General features: G+C 37.1%; 1 protein-coding gene across 1 annotated transcript in view; it reads left to right on the top strand.

The window, feature by feature from the left end:
* DTHD1 (death domain containing 1) overlaps positions 1–21950 on the top strand; it is a 65140-nt gene that overhangs the window by 8960 nt on the left and 34230 nt on the right. The window contains exons 4-7 of the mRNA XM_008701377.2: positions 907–1086; positions 2180–2424; positions 14802–14966; positions 16705–16994. Of these exons, the coding sequence (XP_008699599.2) occupies positions 907–1086; positions 2180–2424; positions 14802–14966; positions 16705–16994 (880 nt within the window). The remainder of the gene's footprint in view (positions 1–906; positions 1087–2179; positions 2425–14801; positions 14967–16704; positions 16995–21950) is intronic.

The following is a 21950-nucleotide window of genomic DNA, read 5'->3' as shown; positions in this document are numbered from 1 at the left end:
TCAGCCAATTAACTACATTCATCACGCCCTGAATTTTCCCAGCGATGGATTCCTGAAGTGATATTGTGAAATGTCTTCCTTAGTCAGTTTTCAAACGATAGATTAGTCTCCATTGTGATTGTGCCTGATATGTTTGTGTGTGTGTCTGCGTGATTATCCACTCCTGCTGGGGCGGAGCCGGGCTGGTGTTTGGGGAGACATGAATAGACCAGATGACTTTCAAGTCTTCCTCTTCATTTTAAGCTTTGGTGATTATACGAGTAGATAATTTTGTTTTCCTTTATGTACTCAGTTCCTTTTTTGTGTGATAAAAAAGCTTGAATACAAGCCTGCATATATGCATTACAAATTTAAATGTCACTATATAAAAATGAAACACAAATATCTCTCTTCAGTCATCTGGTCCCACTGCACATAGGAGAGAAATAGAGAAAATGACTTTACTAAGAGATTATGAGTTGTCAGAAGGAAGAATTTGCTGACAGAACAGGTGCTCTAGCTTTTGCATAAACTCCCCAAATGATGACATTTGGAATTCCCTAAAACAGTGTTGAATTTTCTGGATAAAGGCCAATATTAAAGTTTATTCTGGTAAAGGAAGATAGGATTGCAAAAACAGTTAATATTTGTGAGAACACTAAATGTGATTGTCCATTCACTATACATTTTGGGTGGAATTTAATTTAATTTTAAAAACATATTTATTTCTCTCTTTTCTATCATGTTGTTCAAAATTGAGAAACTAATATCTACTTCTACTTCATCTCATGAGATGACCATCCCTTCGGAGTTAATGAAATCTTTCCCAGCTGTGGGAGATTACAGGGTCAGCAGATAGAGTGTGCACAGCAGATACTCCCAGAACAGCACCGCGTTAATGTCCTTTCCCGTCTTCGATTCATACAGGGCACCTGTGCCGAAGTGAAAGTGTACAAATTGGGTATCTTTTCTGTTGTGTCTTGTTTAAAGAAAGAGTCCTTCATGGTAACAAAGAAAGGCCTTACTCTTAAGCCAAGCATGGATTCCCGAGTGTCTTTAAATTACCCTCCAGGAGTTTTTGGCTCGCCAGTGCTGGTACAATTAAAGGTAAATATTGAAAGCTGGTGAGTTTCTTCTCATAGATTTTGTGGGTCAACACACATGGTCCAAAAAGGATAAAGAAGGTACAACTGTTTAATAGATCAGTAAATGAATTCTTCTCTTATACTTTTAACGACCTAACATACGGTGTTATCAGTGATAAAGTGATGATTTAGAGCATAGTGAAACTCATTCCAAAATAAATCCCTGCTTTATTTGAAAGCTTTCTTAGCTACTTTTGTATGTGTGTGTGTTTCTTAATGATATTTATTGACAAAAACATATGTCGAGTAGCTACGATAAAATTGATGCCAGACATTGGGACATTCATATGAGTCAAGGTTTGCATTTGAGAGGATGGCAAACAGGAGGCTAATTAATTAAAATATTTATAATTATGAATATTGTGTTATATTTAACTATAAAACAGCCCTTTTTTGAAATGAGGAGTTCATATAGACAAACACTATTCGCAAGGTATACATAAGATATAATGGAACATCATTGTACATTTGAGAAGATACGTTTTCTCAATATTTCCTGTCCTTGCAGCCTTGACTCTCCCCCATGCTCTCCTGTTTCTCCCAGTTATTGTAAGTGGTTAGCAAAGAAGAAAAACTAGGGGAAAAAAACATATTATGAGCAATTTATTCATAGATATTTTTCATAAACTTTGAAATTTTAGAATCATGCTCGCTATTTTTATTAGCCATTATTATGGGAGAGGAAATAAATAAATATAGTCTTGTTTTTATAGTTTCTGAAGATCACTTGATCTAACAACAGTCCTAATTAGAAATTATGTAAAATGTCTATTTTGTTTTCTAGGTCATTTTGTTGCCTACAATTAAGAGTGTTTCTCAGTTATTTATAACATAGGACAGGGAACCTAGATTTCAGACAGACTTTGTAAAAGGGGGACCAAACGCTGTGTTTTTAATAAATTAATGCCGTGTTGATTCTAGTCAACAATGCATAAAGAAATGTATAGAACTAGGTTCTATCAAATTTTCGGAAATGGCTTGGCTTAGAAATGTGCTGGTATGTTGCATCTTTTGCTATTAAAATATATGAATAGATGTGTTTTTTCCTTGTTTAGGTCCAACCAGTTGACCCATCCTTGGTGGCATATTTAAAAACACAGCAAGAAACTTCCTACCCGGTGGTATCCACAAGCCCTCTGATACATGTTAAGCACCCGTCAATACATCCTTTCCAGAAGCCAGTCACTGTATTCCTACCTTGTTCTCCACACCCTGATAAAAAGACTCTTGGGTCTGAGATAGATCATAAAAGAACAGCTAGTGCCACATCAGACAGGATCATACCTTTATACCTCCGCCGGTGAGTTAAATCCTAGTATCTCTGACTGACTTGATGATAAAGAAATGTAAAAAAATGAAAAATGTTATTTGATGTCCCATATTTGAATATCAGTATTGAAATATTATGAAACATTTTAATTAGAAATAAAATATTGTGGATCCACAAAAGGTAATGATTTTAGCTGTAATGGGCCTGAACATATGCTATGTGATAAGGTTGATACAGAAGATGTAAAATTAATCCTTGCTTTCAAAGAAATTATGATATGGTTACTTATAAAGATGTGGTATAGTGATTTTAATTTCTATATTTTTTGAGTGTTTTGTTAATGTAGGAAAAAGATTAACCTGGACTTTCCTAAAACAAATTAAATTTGAGTCTGTATTTGCCGTATGGGTAGATTCTTTCCTATTTTTTATAATTAAACAAAATCCCCACCAGTAAGACAAATACACATATTGAGTTACTAGCCAGAAATGAAATTCGAAAGGACATGCTCACAATAAACAGCATGCCCAGAATAATCCCGATCTTAATTCCTATTCTTTCATTTAATACTTATTTTCTTTTCCTAGTGAAAAAGGTAGAAGGGGGGCGCCTGGGTGGCACAGCGGTTAAGCGTCTGCCTTCGGCTCAGGGCGTGATCCCGGTGTTATGGGATCGAGCCCCACATCAGGCTCCTCCGCTGGGAGCCTGCTTCTTCCTCTCCCGCTCCCCCTGCTTGTGTCCCTCTCTCACTGGCTGTCTCTCTCTCTGTCAAATAAATAAATAAAATCTTTAAAAAAAAAAAAAAAGAAAGAAAAAGGTAGAAGGGAACTTGTCAATCCTTCAGTTCTGAAGGAAAAGTTTTTGGTTTTTTTTTCCTCTGAAAAACTGGAAGATGGAGAAACAACTTCAGACACTTAATTGAAATGCTAACTACTATTAATTGAGAAGCTACTGTGTGCCAGGCTTCCTGTGTATATCCTCTTATCCAATCTTCCCACCATCATATTTTCATTTTACTAGCAAGAAGACTGAAACTCAATGAGATCAAGAACTTGTACAAGTATCTACATCTACCAAGTGGTGCCATCTTGGATGCACCCACGCATCTCTAGATCTACTCGTGACTCTGTGTAGCCATCATTCATTCAGTCTGAGGCTGCAAGGCTGGAAATTAAGAAGTGAATTATGTGTCCTTTCCCACCATGTTTGCAATTTAGGGAGCTGGCAACAGTAGAATATTCGGTTATGGCTGGGAGGAGAAATTAAACTCTACCTCGTGTTAGATAAGTGAGAGAGAACATAAAAATATATATGGCTTCCGGTTATATATACTTTTGCTACTTGATCAATCAATCGATAGATCTATCTAACTATCTCAGTGGTAGTTTAGTTAATCCACATTCCTGTGTATCATGGTAAAGTAAGATTTAAAACCAGAAATATCATGGAGCTTCCAATTTAAAATGTACCAGTCTAACAGATTAAGACATTCTCTTTTAGATATTTCCTGAAATACATATATATATATTTAAAGACAAGGACTTAATCCTTAAAATGGATTTTTGCCAGTAACTGGTTGCTAGAATCTGGTATTTCTATTGTATATAGAGGGCAGATGGCAAAGGATTAATAAAAATAATTTGTGACTGATATGTACTTTCCATCATAAAACAAAGCAGCCCCATTTGTAAGAAAATGATAGAAAAATAATTTGTCCATCCCTGATTGTCTATTGCCATAGTCTCTGTAATACATAGATATCATTTTTGGAACTGATTACATCAGCGTTCCTTCGCCCCTCTTTTGTGATACTTCCACATCATGCAGAAATGACAGAGTAGAATGCAGAGAGAAATTGGAGGCAGCATTTTTCATTGTCAAAAATGAAATTCCCACAAGTATAGAGATCAGGAGAGAGACAATAAGAGCCCTAGTAGAAATCATGCTGAGGGTGGCACATTTTTATACACTTAATTGATTCGAAACATTTAAAATCCAGTTATATCAGGTAGAAGAAGATTACACATGGTAACCCAGATAAATGATACTCAGTAAAAATGATTAGACGCTGAAAATTGATTTCTAAATTATGCACATGATCTGCTCTCCAGATCTAAGAAAGATTCAAGCAGCTACCAAACTGGAAGTGTGTGGATGAATATTCATTCAAGATTAAGGAAAAAGTTCCTACATGGTTTCTTACGGGAAAAAAAAAAAAAAAAAAAAAACAACCAAAAAGATTCCAAAAGCAAAACAAAACCACCAAAAAACAGACTATAGAAATAAGGAAGGAGGACATTGTCTTGATGTTTCATAGTAACTTGAATAATGAGAATCACAGTTCCCTGGAGAGTATTATAGAAATCTATTTTGGAAGTTTAGGAGTGGTCAGTAAGCAGAATTTCTGAGAGGAAGAAAGCCATCAGGATAGACCAGAAAAAGACAAGGACAGGAGGATGAGATACAAAGATAACAAACAGAGATGAAAAGGGACCAAGGTATGATAAGGAATCATTTGAAGTGATGTCACCTAATAATTATGGGTACCATCAAAGTAGCAACCAAAACAACTATAAAGGAAGCAATAATCAAAGGCATAGTTGAATTTAATTTCCTGATTTGATTAAAGCCTTGATTTAGAAAGTGCTGATTGATTGCTAGACATAATTATGGAAAAAAAAAAACAAGGCATACATAGGCATAACACAGAACATTGAAATGTACATTTAAATAAAACATAATTCTATAACAATCCATTCAGCGGAAACAGATTAAGTAAAAAGGAATAACATCAGTCTCACCTCAGTCTCATTCATAAAAGCAAAGAGCAGAAAGGAAGAGTTTATATGGCAAAGGATAAGAGAAAAAAACAAGAAAACAGCATGGTGATGTTATAGAGAAAAGATGATATAAATATAAATGGGTTAAGCATAATCCATACTGTTGTTCATCTTACATAAATCTTTAATATTTTTTAATATCTTCTATGCTGTATTTGAAGTGATTTCCTTAGATTTGTCATATATCTTACATCTTAAAAATATTTTACCGTTTTTTAAATCAGTTGTTTCAACTGTTCATTTCACTCATTGTAGTTCTCATTTCTAAAAAGCTATCGCTATATCTTAAAAATATTTTTTCCAAGATGCTCTGTTTTTCATTAAGGCTTTCTATTTCTTTCTTTATCCCTTTAATCATTGCAAACATGCTCATTTTATGGTTTCATTCAGATTATTCTACCACCTACCTGTTAACATGATATTTAATATTATCTGTTAGCATGGCGTCATCTATTACATTGTCTATAATGCTGGCTCCATCCTTAGAAGTTCATTTCCAAGTATTGATTATGATTTTTAATCAGATCAATTTTTCTTCTCCCCTTCCCTCCTGCCCAGAGCTGGTTTGCATGTTTGTTGATTTCTTGAGCCAATGTTCCAAGAGAGTTTGGTTGCTTTTGTTGTTTCTCATTTCATGGACAATGCTGCCCTTTTGAGATTCCAGTTTTATGACTGAGTTAGTTCTAGCTAATAGCTAGAGACTGTATCTAATGTGCCTGATAATATGTTAAGCTCCAGCCCCCACATACCTGGTGTGTAAGCGTGGTTGGTGGGGCAGGGTATGTGTGTGGAGGAGACTGATGAGGGTGGAAGTATTCATAGAATCAGTGGCTCATGTTCCCTAGGAAGAGAAGAGAATTCTAGCTTTTTGAGACTTTTTAAAAAAGATTTTATTTATTTATTTATTTATTTATTTATTTATTTATTTATTTATTTGAAAGAGAGAGAGAGTGAGTGAGCATAAGCTGGGGCAGGGGGAACGGCAGAGGGAAAGGGAGAAGCAGACTCCCTAGTGAGCAGGGAGCCTGACGCAGGACTCAATTCCAGGCCCTGGAGACCATGACCTGAGCCAAAGGCAGCTGCTTAACCAACTGAGCCACCCAGGAGCCCCTAGCTTTTTGAAATTTTGTTTATTTCCAGACCTAAGGGACTTTCTTTCAGGCTTTTGAGTTCCTCTACTTTACTCTCTTTGTTTCTGTGTGTGTGAGAAAGAGAGAGATTTTTGTCCAGCATTTCTATGTAGTGGGAAGATGGCCATTTGTCATCAATTCAATTGGCTGAAATATGGATTTCTTTTTTCTTCTCCTTTTCTTTGCCCTAGTATATGCTCTCTATGCTAGAAAATCCTTTGTTTATCATGTTTAGGTGAAGAACTCTGGTTTATTCTGTAAGTGGTAGCTCAATTTTTTCCTTATCTGTCAAGACATTCTAAGATCTCCAGGAGGGATTGATTTTTTCTCTCTTTGTGTCAGTCCCATTCTTTGTGCACATCCTATATCGTACTATAGTATTATTAAATTCTCTTTTACATTTAGCACCACTCAGCACAAGTACAAGATAGTAGGTGCTCAAAAAACATTGCATGAATTAAAAAATTAATGAATAAATTTGTGGAAATGTAAATAGTATTAGTAATTCTTCTATACCTTTTAACAATGCTAAATTCGTATTTTATAAAATTCTCTGTTGTTATTAATGCTAGATATGGTAGATGCATTTTCTCTATCCAGTGGAACATAAAACAATAAAATGGGACCCTATACCAGCTGTTTATTTAACATTCTTTCATCAAAGGGTGAAAATAGTTGAACATCTTCTATGGAAATAGGAACACAATGAAGCACTCCATGCATCATAAAATAAAAAAGATAAAAACTAGTTGATGCCAAAACAATTCTTAAATATTAAGAATTAAAGGTCTTTATTACATTACATTCCTTTATGTCTGAATGATTTCTGGGAAAAGATGAGAGTCATTTAATTATGAACCAGAAAAGATTTCTTAATAGTAATGAAAGGTGAAATTAATTTATTAAATAAAAACTCCATATTATATAAGAAATATTTTAGAGTTAGATGGGAAAACATTTTTGTTCATGAAAAATGCCATTTCTGCATAATGTTATTGGTTTTAAGATGATCTTGTTCAAATGTAATATGCGAGTCATATACAAGAATATTTGTAAAATAGATGTGTCATAACACATAAGAATAAAATAGACAAGTTGGTAAAATTACCACGTCACTTAAGAAATCAAAAAGAGATGATCCCCCAGAATAGCCAACACAGGAGAAGAACAGAGTTGAAAGAGGGGCACTACCTGATTTTGAGACTTACTATAAAGATATAGTAATCAGCACAATGTGGTATTGGTGAAAGAATAGGCAAATAGATCAATAGAACAGAATAGAAAGCCCAGAAATATCTATATCTATATCTGTATATGTATATATAGTCACCTGATCTTTGACAAAGGAGAAAAAGCAACACAATGGAGTAAAATAGTCTTCTGAAGAAACGGTGCTGGACCAAGTAGATGTCCTCATGCAAAAAAGAATTGAATCTAGGCACAGACCTTATACTCTTCACAAAAATTAACCCAAAATGGATTATAGACCTAAATGTAAAATGCAAAACTATAAACCTCCTAGAAGATAACGTAAGTGAAAATCTAGATGACCGTGGGTATGGCGATGACTCTTAGAGACAGCATCGAAGGCACAATCCATGATAGAAATAATTGATATGCTGGACTTCATAAAATTAAAATTTCTGCTCTGGGAAAGACAATATCAAGAAAATAAGATATAATACATAGTTGGCAAATAAGAATCTGAAAAGATATTCCATATATGTCATCACTGAGATGCAAATTAAAACAAAAATGACACAACAATACACATCTATTAAGATGGTCAAAATCCAGAATACTGACCACCTTAAATTCTGGTAGGGATGTGGAACAGCAGGAATTCTTATTCATTTCTGGTGGGAAAGCAAAATGGTACAGCAACTTTGGAAAACTGTTGGTTTCTTAAAAAACTAAACATACTCTTATCATAAGCACTTCTTGGTATTTATCCAAAGGTGTTGAAAACATGTCGACACAAACACCTGCATATAGGTATTACAGAAGACTTACTCATAATTGTCAAAACTTGGAAGCAACCAATATGTCCTTCAGTGGGTGAATGGATAAATAGCATCCATACAATAGAAAATTACTCAGTGCCAAAAAGAAATGAGCTATCAAGCCAAAAAAGACATGGAGGAATCTTAAATGCATATTGCTAAGTGAAAGAAGCCAATCAAAAAAGGCTACATACGTATGATGCATATTGGATGACATTTTGGAAAAGGCAAAACTATGGAGACAGTAAAAAGATCAGTGGTTGCCAGAGGCTGGAGTGAAGGAGGAACAAATAGGCAGAATACAGAAGATTCTTAGGGAGGTGAAAATACTCTGCATGATAATATGATGATGGGTACATGTCATTCTACATTTGTCCGAACCTATAGAATATACAACACAAGAGTGAACTCTGATGTAGACTATGGACTTTGGGTGATTATGATGTATCAGTGTAAGTCTACCAGTTATAACAAAGGCACCCCTTTGATGGGGGATATTGATAATATAGGAGGCTATGCATATGTGGGCATAAGAGATAAGTAGGGAATCTCTGTACCTTCCTCTCAATTTTGTTGTAAGCCTCAAACTGCTATAGAAAAAAAGGATTAAAAAAAAGAAACTGTCCTTGAAAAGTTCCCAGCAATGTCTATTCAACTTGTGGAACCTTGGAACACATCTTTTTTATCTTGGGAAAAATCTTCTGAGTATCTTTTAATTGTGTGGCGTTAAGGCATTGATCTCAGAACAACGTATTAGGACACTGTTAGACCTGAGAAACGCAGTCTGGAGTGGACATCTGCTGCTTTGTCTACCCAGCCACTTTATTTTTTGGGAATTGTATCACAAATTCTTTCCAACCATGTGGATGCAATGGGATTTTTCATGTTTTTCAATGTCCATGTTAATTATAATTGAACACTTGAACCCAAATGGGCCAGTTATAATTCCCTTAATGCCTGGAATTTTGATATGGAAAGTCTTCAACTCAAGAAATAGCAAGATCAATTATTCCTGAATAAACAAATTGATGTAATAAAGGTTGATTATGTTTTATGGAACTCTTAACACATCAGAATGTCCTGTGGAGTGTGGTCAAATGCTATGCACTGCTAGGCAATACTGGATGTGAAACTTTGCTAATAGCATATATAAAAGGAAGAGTTTATTTGCAGAGTTGTTAAGAACAGCTGGGATTAATAAGGATGCTGCCAGATCATTTAATTTCAAGATGAGGTATATCTAGTATCATATTAAAGTCTAAATTTGAGGTGATAGATGTGTTAACTAGTTTTACTATAATAATCATTTTACAACATATACATGTATTAAATCATCACATTGTACACCTTAAACTTATACGTCAGTTATATCTCAATGAAGCTGGAAAAAATGAAATCTAATTTTGATCTTTATATCATTAAGGATTTTTTTTTTTATTTTAAGTGTCAGAAAAGCAAATTCAAATTTTTAAGGAGAAAGAATTCTTTGGTTCATGTAAATAAAGTCTGGGGATATATTTATCTTTACATTCCTCTTAAACCAGAAAGAACATAGTCTCTCTCCTCGCTTTCTGCCTTCCTCTGTGCCAATTCCATTCTCTGACAGGCTTGTCGCTCATGCTGGCAAGATAGCTACATCTTAATAACTCCAAGTTCAGTAGAAAAGGGGAAGCTGCTCCACGGATATGCATAAGAACCCTGAGAGTTATTCTCACCCTAAATCAGTTACAAACCCATCACTGAACAGATCACTGGGACCAGAAGGAAGATGCACTATATAGGGCAGGCTAGGCTGGGCTATGGCATATTAATAAAAACCTGAATTCCTGAAGGCTGATGACAATCTTTTATTTTATTTTATTTTATTTTATTTTATTTTATTTTATTTTATTATTTTATTTTATTATTTTACTTTATTACGTTATATTACTCACCATACAGTACATCATTAGTTTTTGATGTAGTGTTCCATGATTCATTGTTTGCATATAACACCCAGTGCTCCATGTAATACATGCCCTGCTTAATACCCATCACCGGCTTAGCCCATCCCCCCCACCCCCTCCCCTCTGAAACCCTCAGTTTGTTTCCCAGAGTCCATAGTCTCTCATGGTTCATCTCCCCCTCTGATTCCCTCCCCACTTCATTTTTCCCTTCCTTCTCCGAATGTCCTCCCTGTTATTCCTTATGTTCCACAAATAAGTGAAACCATATGATAATTGTCTTTCTCTGCTTGACTTATTTCACTTAGCATAATATCCTCCAGTTCCATCCATGTCGATGCAAATGGTGGGTATTCATCCTTTCTGATGGCTGAGTAATATTCCATTGTATATATGGACCATATCTTTATCCATTCATCTGTTGAAGGGTATCTTGGCTCTGTCCACGGTTTGGCTATTGTGGACACTGTTGCTATGAACATTGGGGTGCATGTGGCCCTTTTTTTCAATACATCTGTATCGTTGGGGTAAATATCCAGTAGTGCAGTTGCTGGGTCATAGGGTAGCTCTATTTTTAACTTTTTGAGGAACCTCCACACTGGTTTCCAAAGTGGTTGTACCAACTTGCATTCCCACCAACAGTGTAAGAGGGATCCTCTTCAACATTTGTTTTTTCTTGCCTTGTCAATTTTTGCCATTCTAAGCGGTGTAAGATGGTATCTCAACATTGTTAAAATGTCTATGCTGTCCAGAGCAATCTCTACTTTCAATGCCATCCTGATCAAAATACCAATGGCATTTTTCAAAGTGCTGGAACAAACAATCCTAAAATTTGTATGGAACCAGAAAAGACCCTGAATCATCAAGGAAATGTTGAAAAAGAAAAACAAAGCTGGGGCCATCACGTTTCCTGATTTCAAACTATATCACAAATCTGTGGTCACCAAGACAGCAAGGTACTGGCACAAAAACAGACACATAGACCAATGGAACAGAATAGAGAGCCCAGATATGGACCCTCAACGCTATGGTCAACTCGTCTTCAACAAAGCAGAAAAAAATATCCAATGGAAACCAGATGGTCTCTTCAATAAATAGTGCTGGGAAAATAGGACAGCTATATACAGAAGAATGAAACTCGACCATTCTCTTACACCATACACAAAGATAAAGTCTAAATGGATGAAAGACCTCAATGTGAGATAGGAATCCATCAAAATCCTAGAGGAGAACATAGGCAGTAACCTCTTTGACATCAGCCACGGCAACTTCTTTTAAGACACGTCTCCTAAGGCAAGGGAAATGAAAGTGAAAATGAACTTTTGGGACTTCATCAAGATAAAAAGCTTCTGCACAGCAAAGGAAACAGTCAACAAAACAAAGAGGCAACCCACGGAATGGGAGAAGATATTTGCAATGACACTACAGATGAAAGGCTGGTATCCAAGATCTATAAAGAACGTCTCAAACTAAACATCCAAAAAACAAATAATCAAGTCAAAAAATGGGCAAAAGACATGAACACACACTTCTCCAAAGAAGACATATGAATGGCTAACAGATGCATGAAAAAATGCTCAACATCATTAGCCATCAGGGAAATTCAAATCAAAACCACATTGTGACAATAATCTTTATATCTCACACATGCTGTGTTGCCATCAAAGGCAGTCTACTTCTTGGTTATCCTTACTCCAGGACTCGGTCTGAAAGGCACCCACTTTCTGGCTGCTGTCATGGTAGCAGAAGAAAAAGCTCTGGGTAGACCCGCATGAGCAATTAAATGCTTGGTCTCCACATGACATTCACTGTTCATTAACCAGAGGTAGTCACACGACCCCACTCAACCATAGGGAACAGGAAGTGTAATCCACTCTGGAAAACAGTATGGAGGTCCTCAAAAAGTTGAAAATAGAACTACCCTATGACCCAGCAATTGTACTACTGCGTATTTACCCCAAAGATACAAATATAGTGATCCGAAGGGGCACCTGCACCCCAATGTTTATAGCAGCAATGTCCACAAAAGCCAAACTATGGAAAGAGCCCAGATGTCCATTGACAGGTGAATGGATAAAGAAGATGTGATATAATAGAATGTTATGCAGCCATCAAAAAATGAAATCTTGCCATTTGCAATGACGTGGATGGAACTAGAGGGTGTTATGCTAAGCAAAATATGTCAATCAGGGAAAGACAATTACATGATCTCACTGATATGTGGAATTTAAGAAATGAGGCAGAGTATCATAGGGGAAGAGAGGAAAAAATGAAATAAGATGAAACCAGAGAGGGAGACAAACCATAAGAGACTCTTAATCTTAGGGAAAAAACTGAGGGCTGCTGGAGGGGTGGGGAGAATGGGGTAACTGGGTGATGGACATTGGGGAGGGTATATGTTGTAATGAGTGCTGGGTATTATATAAGACTGATGAATCACATACCTGTATCCCTGAAACCAATATTACATTACATGTTAATTAATTGAATTTAAATTTAAAAATATTTTTTAAAGGAAGTGCAATCCTATCATGTGTTCAGAATGCGGAAAATTGGATTTTTTGGCAAACCATATTAATGAATGCCAAATGCACAATTTGGCTCAGGTTTTACACCCACCTGGATCTGTGAGTAGGGTCATTTCCACTACAGCTAATAACCTGTAGGTCCCCACAAAAATTGGTAGAAAAAAACAGTAAGAACTGTCATCAGAAAAAGAAATCAATACTACATTTAATTAAGTAAGTTTCTAGTAAATGATCAAAGTTTTGGATTCAGTTTGAGTGTATCTTCCTGTGTTAATAAATTATTAACTTCAAAGGGTTACAAAATTTACTGTATTTGTGGTTTTAAAACAAAACCCCAAAACTAAATGTTCTTTCTTCCTCATCCTCCTTATTTTAAACTGGTCAATTCCCTGAAGGAATCAGTAGAGTCTAAAGTTTTCAGAGTGGACATTTTAAATCTGATTTAGTTCCTAATTTATGGGTCATAGGACACTTCAACCTGCAAACATTAAGGTGGTTTTAAGCCATAACTAATTCTTTTTTTTTTTTAAGATTCTATTTATTTATTTGAGCGAGAGTAAGAGAGAGCATGAGAGCAGGGCGAGAGGCATTCGGAGAAGCAGATTCCCCACTGAGCAGGGAGCCTGACGTGGGGCTTGATCCCAGGACTTCAGGATCATGACCTGAACTGAACGCAGATGCTTCACTGACTGAGCCACCCAGGCGCCCTGCCATGACTAATTCTATTCACAAATAAAGATGTGGGATTCACACTTGGGTCTTCTTTCTTAGTAGCTAGCTAAAATGGTTCTGAAACCCTTGTGAGTAGTAGCCTTATTAGATCATTTTTTTTTCCTCCAAGATGTTCAGTATCAAGGACTTTTCTTCCTTTGTGAGGAACAGATATCCATTTAGGTGAATTCAGGAAAAGAGTTTATTGCAAGACTATTCCATCTCTAGGACTACATGGATTCTTTCATCGTGATTTTTCTCCTTTTCTCTTTTAACGTCTCCTCTATTCTTCCTTTCTTACTAATCTCTGTGCTTATTATTTTCATAACCCAGGGCACAGCAGCTAAAAGACAACAGTGACAAGTTATAATCTCTGAGCCTCAGAGACAAATGCCAAAGAAAAAGGATAAAATTTGCAGGGTGCTGAAAATTGGTCTACTGTGAGTCAGTTCAACTCTGGCTGGTGGAAGGTAGCACATGGTACATACAACTGCCCCTTTCAGGGCATTTGTGTGGAGCAGGTTAAAAAGGAAGGAGAACGGTGCAGGAAAGCTAATTGGCTACGTCTGCTGTAGGAAGTAGGATGAAAATATTAATGCCATTAATGCTTACTACAATTATAAGTGCTTTACAAACACTAATTTCGTTCTATGATGCAGATACTGTTATTATTCTCATACTATAAATAAGGAAACGGTGATACAGAGATCAAATACCCTGCCCTTGGTTATATAGTTAATAAGGTGCAAATCCACCAGGATTTGAAAGTAGGCAGTCTTGCTCCAGAGTCGGTGGTCTTACCTCTCAGGCTCCTGCACTACTCTAGCCTCTCTTGAAGCATCTGGATTTACACCAGAGAGTTTATTAATGTTTTGGGGTTTTCCCTTCACTCTTTTGCCAGTAATCAAATGCTTCTCATTCTCCAAAGCTCATCTCAAATATTCACATTTTCACTTTGCAAGCTTCCCTGAGCACCTTCCTTCCGCTGCTAACGCATCCGGCACATGCCCTTAATTACCACACCGACCACCTCGCCCTGTATCTGGATAATGCTGTAATACCGTGAGCTTCTGCAGAGCAAGGGCTATAGAGTTCTTATCTTTGTATTCCTGGTGCCCGGCATAATTACTGGCACATAGAATATATTTAATGTACTGTTATTGGATTATTCGCTTAATTAAAGAATGAATGCATTAAATAAGATTTATGCCACACGAATTTTACCAGTCTCTCTTCTGCTACCATTTTATAGGACAAAAAGCGCTTCCATAAGAAAACCTGGGAACAATGCCTGTGACTCTCTGAAATTACTGGGATTCAGAAGCCGAGACAGTGGTTGGTTTGGGCTGGATGATGTGGTGGTGAGAAACATGCAGAATGGCTTAGTATCATTTGAATTGTGTGAACAGTTAGAGAGGTAATACAATAGTAAACAATAAAAGTTGATGATATTATATCCTGATGATTTATAATTGATGTTTATAGAAATGGAATTATAGGATTAAATTTTTATTGCTCAAATAGGAGTCTCAGTAGTTCTTCAGGTGTGCTTAAAATGTAAACCAAAATTGATATGAATATGCTATCTATGATTTCATTCATGAGAGTTTAATAAGTGCTTTTGGAAACCACTCATAACTTAGATGCATTGTTTAAGGTTTCTTTTAACTCCCAAGTAGTTTTAAAATAGCACCTTTATTTATGAAATTCCATGAAGAGAGTAATTTACTGTTCATACTATGCTCATCTCGTAAGTCTGTATATGTAAACTGAATTTGTTATTTCTGTGTCCTCATTTTCTTTCTCATTTCCATGTTTTCTAGACAGTTCATTATGAAGAGTTTTAGACAGTTTTAAGGCTCATGAGGAGCAGACACTCATAAAGAGAAGGCAATCCTATGGCTAAAGATAGCTTTCATGTTAAAATGGAAGCTCTTACATCTATAATTGTCTTAGGTCAGAAACAAAGTCTAAGATGAGAGTTTATTGATTTATTGAGGGAGAACTCTTAGGTGAAACCTATAAGGGAATGAAAGAAACAAGTAGGGCAAGGGAATAAGATCAGAAAAGTCTGGTTTCAGTAGAAGTTTTACCTCAGCCTGATACCTCAAGGAAGCTCTGGAGCATGAGAACCAAGAAGGCTGACTTTACACCCTGACATCAGTCAGTCCTTGTCTGCGGGTTCAGGGATGCTCTGACTGAGGGGGCTCCTATAGGACAATTCTCTGGAGAAGAGTTGGGGGAAATGTGTGAGGGGGTAGTGATCCAGCCCAGAGAAAGGTATATGTATTAGTCTGCCAGGCTGCCGTAATAAAGTCCCACAAACTAGGTGGCTTTAACAACAGAAATGTACTGTCTTATAATTCTGGAGGCTAGAAGTCCAAGATCAAGGTGTTAGCAAGTTTCATTCCTTCTGAGGACTGTGAGGGAAGGATCTGTTCCAGGCTTCTTTCCTTGGCTTGTAGATGGCCATTTTCATGTTCACACAGCATTCCCTGTGTATGCATATTTCTATGTCCAGCTTTCCCCTTGTTATGATACCAGTCATATTGGATTAGGTATACCTAATGACCTCACGTTAACTTGATTACTCTGTCAAGAGCCTATCTCCAAATAAAGTCACATTCTAAGGTTCTGGGGGTTAGGCCTCCAACATATAAATTTGAGTAGAGGGGACAAAATTCAACTCATAAAAAGGTCCATTCATAACAATCCTTACCACACAGTGACAGAGATAAAAATCTTAATCCCCACTTAATTAAGACATGTATTCTTTGTCCTGTTGGTAGTAAATGGATCATCTTGGTTATCTTTCTCTACTATAGTTTGAAGTAATACTCCTTGGTAATGCTAGTTAAAATACAATTTAAAATACGCTGTCATATTTAGAGCTGATCTGAGTCTGGATGATTTCTTTGACTAAGAACATCTGTCTAGAACTTGGTTTGGTTTGAACGGTTTCCTGACTGCCAAGGGTTTCATTAACATCATTCATGAATCTATTTGGTTATCAGCATGCTTGATTTTGAAGAATGCTTGGATGAGAATGGCTCTTTCCTTGGGTGTTACTGGTTATCGGTGATATCACTGATTGGTCATCGATGAGATGGCAGGTGGCCCTTACGTCATGGTCATGCCTCTTTGCTCCCATGCAGGTTGATTGTGCTTCATCTTTCCTCCAACGTGGAAAATAGCCATTTGGTTTCTTTCGTGAAAGCCTTGGAAGAAGCCATGCTCGGCACCACTGCCTGTGCTGTACTCTGCCCCCAGAAAGACCATCCCCACAGAGTAGTTATTCTCGTGGTGCCATCTAAAGATTTAAACCAGATGCTTCGGAACTTGCGCTCAGAAGCGTTCAGTGGTCCTCCAGAGCCATCACGCCCCTTCCAAGTAAAAGAAGGAGACCAACTTCTTTTAAGATTTACTGGAAATATCTTTGCTTCAAGTAAGTATAAAGACGCCTGTTATACACTCTATGGGCTAATGGCCGCAAGCTTCAGAAAGGTTTGTGAAACTTGTATGACTAAGAACACTTCCAGAAAACTGAGAGGAGGCTTTTAAAAAGTAGGAAGAGGAAAGTGCTTATTTGCTTCTTCCTTTCCAGTCTCTTTCTTCTCTCATTAGGGGATGCATGATCCCTCACAGGTAGACTCTAAGTGACATTCTTCTAGAAATAGTCTTCTCCATGATTACTCTCTGGGTCCAAGCTAGAACCATCTCTCACACACCAGTGCAGGTATCTCCTCAGTACTCCTCTGCTTCCACGATTAGCCATGTGAAATCTAACTCCACACAGCAACAATGGCGATCTCTTAAAAATATCAATCATACTGTATTACCCCATCATTAAAACCTTATAATTATCTCTTATTTTACTTAAAATAACAACTAAACTCTTTCTGATGTCCTATGAAGAATCTAATCTGGAATCAGTGGACTCCCAAGAGATGTATGCATAGAACTATATCCAGTATAATTATCTGATTTATACTTCCACTTACTTTATTTTATATATTTAAAAGACTACTCTGAGAAGCAATCAACAGGTTTCACCAAACACCTAAAGGGTCCATGGCACAGAAGTGGTTAAGAACCTCTCTCTGATCTAGATGACACACCCTGCTGACCTCTCATTCTCATATTTATCTGGTGTTTTTGGCTTCCATTATAAATCTTAACACAATTTGAAATTATTTTATTTATTTATTTACTTTTCATTTATATACTTATGTTCTTCGCTGGAATGTACATTTCATGAGGGCAATGACTTTGTCTTTCTTGCTGTGTACCGCTGAGCCTGGTGCATTGAGCGCCTGGTACATCAAGAGCTTTCAATATGCAGTAAATGGGAGACTACAAGGCAATTCTAAGAAAAACAGCGCAAATGAATATGAGAGGTTGCAGGATAACAGGGGAGAAGTGAGGAAATAGATAAGAAAAAGAGATAAAAGAAGATGAAGAGAATGAGAAATGGAAGAAAAAGGAGAACACAGAGAGAAAACAGCTGTATGAGAGAAGAGATAAAAAGATTTCTGGAGAAGTTGCCATCCCAGTGATTTCTTTTTTACTAATTCAACCACTTCCCCTCTGTAACTTCTTTCCTTGATGTGGAATAGAATCTAACAGGTGCGCATGTAAAAGTGAGAGGCAGGGGAGAATGCAGGCATGGGTTTTATGGGGATTTCTGGCCCAGGAATCTTGGGATAGACTTGCCTTGAAGTAGTATTTTCTGTTCATTTATAAATTCATATAGATCTCATTGGTTTTTAATGATGCCTATTTTCTCTCTGATTCTGGAAATTAAGCCAAGCTCCAATGACTCTTTGTTGTCACCAAATGATGTCACAAGCCTCAGCCTTGAAGTTGAGGCTGCCCTTTTGCTGGCATCTCAGAAATGTGACCCAAAGTGTCCCAACGTGAACTGTCTTTTCCACTTCCACATTCAGAGTCCCAGCCATCTGAGTCAGCTGAAGGGACTTAGTGAGTGAATGACAAGGGTATCAGAAAAAGGGAAAGGGATGGGGCGCCTGGGTGGCACAGAGGTTAAGTGTCTGCCTTCGGCTCAGGGCGTGATCCCGGCGTTATGGGATCGAGCCCCACATCAGGCTCCTCCGCTATGAGCCTGCTTCTTCCTCTCCCGCTCCCCCTGCTTGTGTTCCCTCTCTCGTTGGCTGTCTATCTCTGTCGAATAAATAAATAAAATCTTAAAAAAAAAAAAAAAGAAAAAGGGAAAGGGAAGGGTGAGGAGGGGGAGGAAGGAAGGTGGAAGAGATCCCTTTCTACTTGACTTCTGAAGCAGAAACCACAGTGTCCATCCTGGGACAATCTCTCTAAGAAGAGATAGTCAAAAACTGGAAGTGTCCCACCCAAACTAACGATGCCAGTGATTTTCCTGTAATACTTGGGACAGCAGCTGTGTTTACTTAGTGCCCTAAACAGGAGTGATTTCCCGTGCTTCTCATAAGCAATGGTACCGAGTGTATTATTGCCCATAATGGGAAGGGGGAGCATAAGCTAAAATAAGAGTGCCTGAAGATAGCCAGAGCATGAGCAATTCCTCCATGTAAGGAATGGAGAAGAACTCGTCTTCTCTCGAGGGAAATGAATCAGACAGGATGCCAGATTGTGTCTGCTTTGCCTTTCCTAGAGACCTAAGCTCAGATCTGTGGCCTCAATGGGTTTTTCTCCATCTTAGAGGAGCGAGATTCCCAGGAAAGCACTGATACCTCATCCTTTCATTAGAGCCTGTGATAGTTTGTGAATCTCAAAGACATACAATCAGATAATGTCTGCTTAGAGGGTTGTCCTCCCCACCCATCCACCCCACCCACTTCCAGTTACCTCCTACTGTACTTTCATTCTTCACCTTGCTGATCATGTTTAGAAGAGGGTTCCCGTCTTTCCTGGTTCTGTCAGTACTTATCTTACTTTTTCAGATCTTTATGTACTTCCTTTTTGTGTGCATGGCCATAGATACAATCTTCATTTATTCATTTAATTGTTTGATCAATGTCCATTTCTCTGACTACAGTCCCTTGAGAGCAGGTCCTGTCCTGTTGGTGGGCACCATTCAATCCCCAGCACCTAGTACAGTGCCTGACAGTTAGAAGGAGTATTAGTTGGAAGAATGGAGACAAAAACTTGGGAAAGAACTTCACATTATAGAATTATTCAATTAAAAGTATTTAATACTTTAGTTAATGGATTTAGATGACTGTCTTTTGAGAAATGTCAAAGTTTTAATATTTATTTATATAGAATAGAGATGATTCTTTTGAGTGAGGTCATGGGCCACGTACTTTATTTCTCCTTCTAAGAGAAAAGAAGAGAGGTGTTCCCCTGGGTTTTTTATATTAGCCTTTGGCATCCTTCTGAATATATGCTTTCATTCTCTGGGTAAGAGCTGTTAATTCAGCACTCAGACTTCCTATTGCATGTCATCTAAACCCCCAGTGCTCACAAAATCCAGAAAGTGCCAGGAAATGGACAGATAAAATTTGATATCATGACACTTTGGCATGACCCATAACATCTAGTAATTCCTAAAGAGGTCTGTGTGAGTCAAAGTTGCCCTGAATGCCCTTTGGTCCAGGGAAGTGACTTTCCCAGAAACATGTGCACGATGTTAGAATGAGCACCCTTTTATGCATTCAACAAAAATTCCCTGCCCTTGTGTATATTTTATTCTACTGGAGAGAGACAGAGAAGCAAATAAGTAAAATATACAATGTGATGGGGGAATCCTTATAGATGAATAAAGCAAGGAAAGGATATCAAGGGTCTCAGAGGGAGTGGCAGAGTTGCAATTTTACATACACTCATGAAGGAGGACCTTTTTGAGAAAGTGATATTTAAGCAGAGACTTGAAGGTGAGAAAGGAAGCCATAATCCTATCTCAGGGGAGTTTGTCCCAGGCTGAGGGATTACAAGTGCTACTGAACAGAAGCAGACGCGTGCCTGATCTGTTCAAGGAACAGCAAGGAGGCTGAAGTGGGTGGATGAGAGGAAGCGAGAGGACAGTTGTAGGAAAGGAGGTGAGTACTGACCATTCCTTGAAGGCCATAGCAAGGAGTTTGCCTTTTATTACAGGTGAAATGGGGAGCCATCTTGTTAACAGAGGAGTCACATGATCTGAGTTAGATTATAGAATAGATTCGCAACACAGTTATTATCTCAGAGATAAAAGAAGAATTGGGGAGATGAGTCAATGAGCCATTGTAATAAACCAAGCAAGGGATGATGGTTACTTACGGATCGAGGTGGTGGAGATGTGTTAGAATACAGAAAACCCCTGAGCCAGTGGTTCTTACAAAATTCTCCTGGTTCTCCATTTTCCTAGCCTTTCACTTACTCATCTGAATTTCCTAAGCAAAAGCATGTATTTCTACATTTGTACTTTCTATGTCATCTTTGAAAAATATTCCAGTTCCCCTCATTAAGAACAAAATATATTGCCAAAAGGTATATCTAATAACATAAAATACAGGTAAATTCTGTATTTCTTCGTATGATAAATACTTATTGAACAGCTAGCATTCCAAGGTCTTCTAGGAACTATATTACACTATATGTTGAGGAGAAAGAGGTTCTCAAAAGGGCAACTAAGGGTTGATTTCATAATTTTGGAATGCAATAAATGAATTTTGCTTTTACTTCTCTAAATATGCCAATGTGGGAAAAAAAAACTAGAATAGTGAAATTTCTTTGTCCTGCTTGTTCTTTTTTTGAATTTTTTAAAAATGTTTTTCAAGGGGTATTCAAAATACAGTGCTATATCTTGGCAGCAATGAAATTCCAACTTAAAAAAAATCTAGGCTTTCTATTTATCAAACTAAGATCATGCTATTTATTATTAGTAAATCCTCAACAATTTCATCTTTATTTCATATATAAACATGACTCTTAGAGATTTACATTATAGATCTTTATTTAAAAAAATTAACTGGCAATGGAGAGGCAGATAAATTTAAGATCTAAATTGAACCAATGTAGCTAGGCCTCCCCCTCAATCTTTATATCCTGCATCTAAATTATTCCTTATGAGTAATTGAATACCTGGCATGGAGTATCTTTCAAAAGTTAGAAGGAGAGATTGATTAAGTTGTTTTCTATTTGGACCAAAGTAGCAACTCCAGTAGCATGGAGTAGAACTTCGCCAGGTGTTACTCCAGTGATCTAGAAACTCTAATTTACCTAATTTACTAGGTGACATTTCAGTGACTTCAAATTTTTTTCTTTTCTTTTCTTTTCTTTTCTTTCCTTTTTTTTTTTTTTTTTTTTTTTTTACCAGAGTGAAACTCTTTTAAGAAGTCAAGCCCTGGCTTGTCATTCCTTTCCTAGGATGTCCTAGGAATCATTCTATTCAAGTAGCCAAGTTGCCTCTAAAATATAAACTTATGTG

Source organism: Ursus maritimus, unplaced genomic scaffold (genome assembly GCF_017311325.1).
Source record: "Ursus maritimus isolate PB19 unplaced genomic scaffold, ASM1731132v1 scaffold_8, whole genome shotgun sequence".
Classification (NCBI taxonomy): domain Eukaryota; kingdom Metazoa; phylum Chordata; class Mammalia; order Carnivora; family Ursidae; genus Ursus; species Ursus maritimus.
The sequence above is the reverse complement of the archived record's forward strand: the minus strand, read 5'-3'. Positions and strand labels throughout refer to the sequence as shown.